Raw genomic sequence first — 2437 nt, 5'->3', positions numbered from 1 at the left:
TTTACCACTGAACCGTAAACAATAGATCTCCATAACAATGTCGAGAAAGTGCACTCTAATAGTAAGTCATCATAATGGTATATAAAAAAAGCATAACCATCAAATAATCTTATAATAATTGATGTGATGGTGAATACAACATTTTTGTTTGATATAGATGGTTAAAGACACATAAGCATGTATGGTTTAAAAACATACATTTACATTCTTGTCATAAATTACTGGGAACACTAATTTACTATCAGTGAACCATAAGAAATAGGTCTCCAAAAAATGTCAAAACAGTGCCCTCCTATAATAAGTTATGATAGTGGTATATAAACAAATAATAACCATTAAATCACCTTCATATAATTGATGTAATGATGAATAAATACATTTTTTAACAAAGATGATAAAAGACACATAAAAATATATTGTTTAGAAATATACATTCACATTCTTGACATAAATTACTATCAACACTAATTTAGTCATCTCTCTTAATAAATAAATAATACAAACTGAGATTCACAGCACATGCATGAAGGCAGTCACCGGTACATCGTGCAACCAACGACTGCGCGGATCATGCACCGCCATTGCAAGGATTTTATTACTCCACACAAACAATAATAATTAGTCAAACATATTAATTGACCAATGCTCTTATTGTACGATCTCCTCCCCATCGATGATCTCGGCCGTTGTTTTCTTTATGAGCTCCCAAGCGCTTCTCACGTGCCGATCCTCCTGCAGCGACGACCCCACCGCGAACCGTAGAACGAATCTGTTGCCAACCACGGTGTGCGCTAGGTAGGCCTTCCCGGACATGTTGAGCCGGTTAATCAGCACACGGTTCACCTCATCGGTGGCTTCCTCCGTCATGGTTCCTCTTGCTCTGATCCTGAAGCATACGAGGGCGAAGTTTCTCGGCACTACAATCTCAAACCGGTCATCGGCATGTACAAGGTCCTCGAACGCCTTGGCCATCGCGACATCGCTTCGGATATGCTGCTGAAGCTTGGCGGTGCCATATGTGCGCATCACCATCCAAAGCTTGAGCCCTCGAAAGCGGCGGCCCACACCAACTTGCATATCCTTGAGATGAATGACCTCGCCAGACTCAATAGCGTCATTCTTGAGGTACTCCGGGTTCGTCTCCAGCGCGTCTGTGAGGCGGTTCGTGTCGCGCACCCACAAGCAGGTGCAGTCAAGGCAGGTGAGCAGCCACTTGTGCGGGCTCATGCTGATGGAGTCCACGCGCTCAACACCGTCGATGTGGTGCCGAAACTCCGGACAGATGCATGCGCTGCCAGCATAGGCAGCATCGACATGGACCCATGCATTAAACATGGCCGCGACAGCGGCCACTGTACTCACTGGGTCCACAGCGTTGGATGATGTGGTGCCAACAGTGGCGCAGATGTACGTTGGCACGAGACCAGCATCGAAGTCAAGCTGCATGATCTCGAGCAACTTCGCCGGGTCGAGCCCGTAGTCCGTCTCCGGCCCAGTGGGAATGGATCGGAGGTTGGCAGGGTCGAAGCCGGCAAGGCGGCATGCCTTGAAGAACGTGGAGTGTGTCTGGTCGGTAGCGTACACCGTGAGCCTTGTGATGTAGGACATGCCATTGGAGGCAATCTGACGCAGCGCCGCGTCACGCGCAGCAACAAGCGTGACGAGCATGGCTTCGCTAGTGGTCCCGAGGATGACACTGCCGCCGGTGCCACGCCCCACGCTGGTGCGGTTCATGAAGCTGGTTGGCAGGCGCAGGAGCTGGGCGAGCCAGTCGAGCACGAGCACCTCCATCTCGGTGGCCGCGGGAGCCGCCTGCCACGTGAACCCTACGGTGTTCATGGCCGAAGCGATCAGCTCCCCCGCGATGGCTGCGGCGCTGTTGGTGGACGGGAAAAACGCGAAGAAACTGGGGCTAGCCCAGTGCGTCATCCCGGGGACGACGGATGTCCTCAGCTCCTTCATGGTGACATCGAAGGGAGCCGAGTGTTGTGGCGGGGACGCCCTCAGCTCGTCCCGTAGGTAGCCGGGTTTCACGTCGGGGAGAACCGGCATGGACTCGACGCTGGTGTAGTAATCCGTGATGAAGTCGGCAGCCTTGTAGAGGTATGCGCGCACGTTTTCTGGGTTGAGCGGCTGGAAGCTGCTGCCTTGGACGCGGGCGTCGAACGAAGGGGAAGCGGAGGCCGCGGGGTCCATCTCAGGGAGGGATCAAATTAAGTTGTTGACTTGTGGCGCGTGCTTTTGAGTCGATCAGGATGCAGCAGGAGGAGGAAGAGGCTACCCACTGGAGATACGGAGGGGATGTGGGAAGGTTTTATATACTAGCAGGAGTATATGGGACGCGGGACGGAAGCGGCGTGGCGGGATGGAAATGTTGCTGATCGAAACAGCAAAAAGACGCCGGGTAAAATCTGTTGCTACGCATATTCGTGAACAG

General features: G+C 51.4%; 1 protein-coding gene across 1 annotated transcript; it reads right to left on the bottom strand.

Annotated features, from left to right (window-relative positions):
* Positions 1-648: 648 nt before the first annotated feature.
* On the bottom strand, positions 649-2196 carry LOC123089769 (tryptophan decarboxylase 1-like). Its single transcript, XM_044511356.1, has 2 exons — positions 1412-2196; positions 649-1291 (listed from the first exon to the last, which is right to left on the bottom strand). Exons 1-2 carry the CDS (start codon positions 2194-2196, stop codon positions 649-651), a joined length of 1428 nt encoding a protein of 475 aa, XP_044367291.1.
* Positions 2197-2437: the final 241 nt, after the last annotated feature.

Source organism: Triticum aestivum, chromosome 4B (assembly GCF_018294505.1).
Source record: "Triticum aestivum cultivar Chinese Spring chromosome 4B, IWGSC CS RefSeq v2.1, whole genome shotgun sequence".
In the NCBI taxonomy this organism is placed as follows: domain Eukaryota; kingdom Viridiplantae; phylum Streptophyta; class Magnoliopsida; order Poales; family Poaceae; genus Triticum; species Triticum aestivum.
Note: the sequence above shows the minus strand (reverse complement) of the source record. Positions and strands in the feature narration are given on the sequence as shown.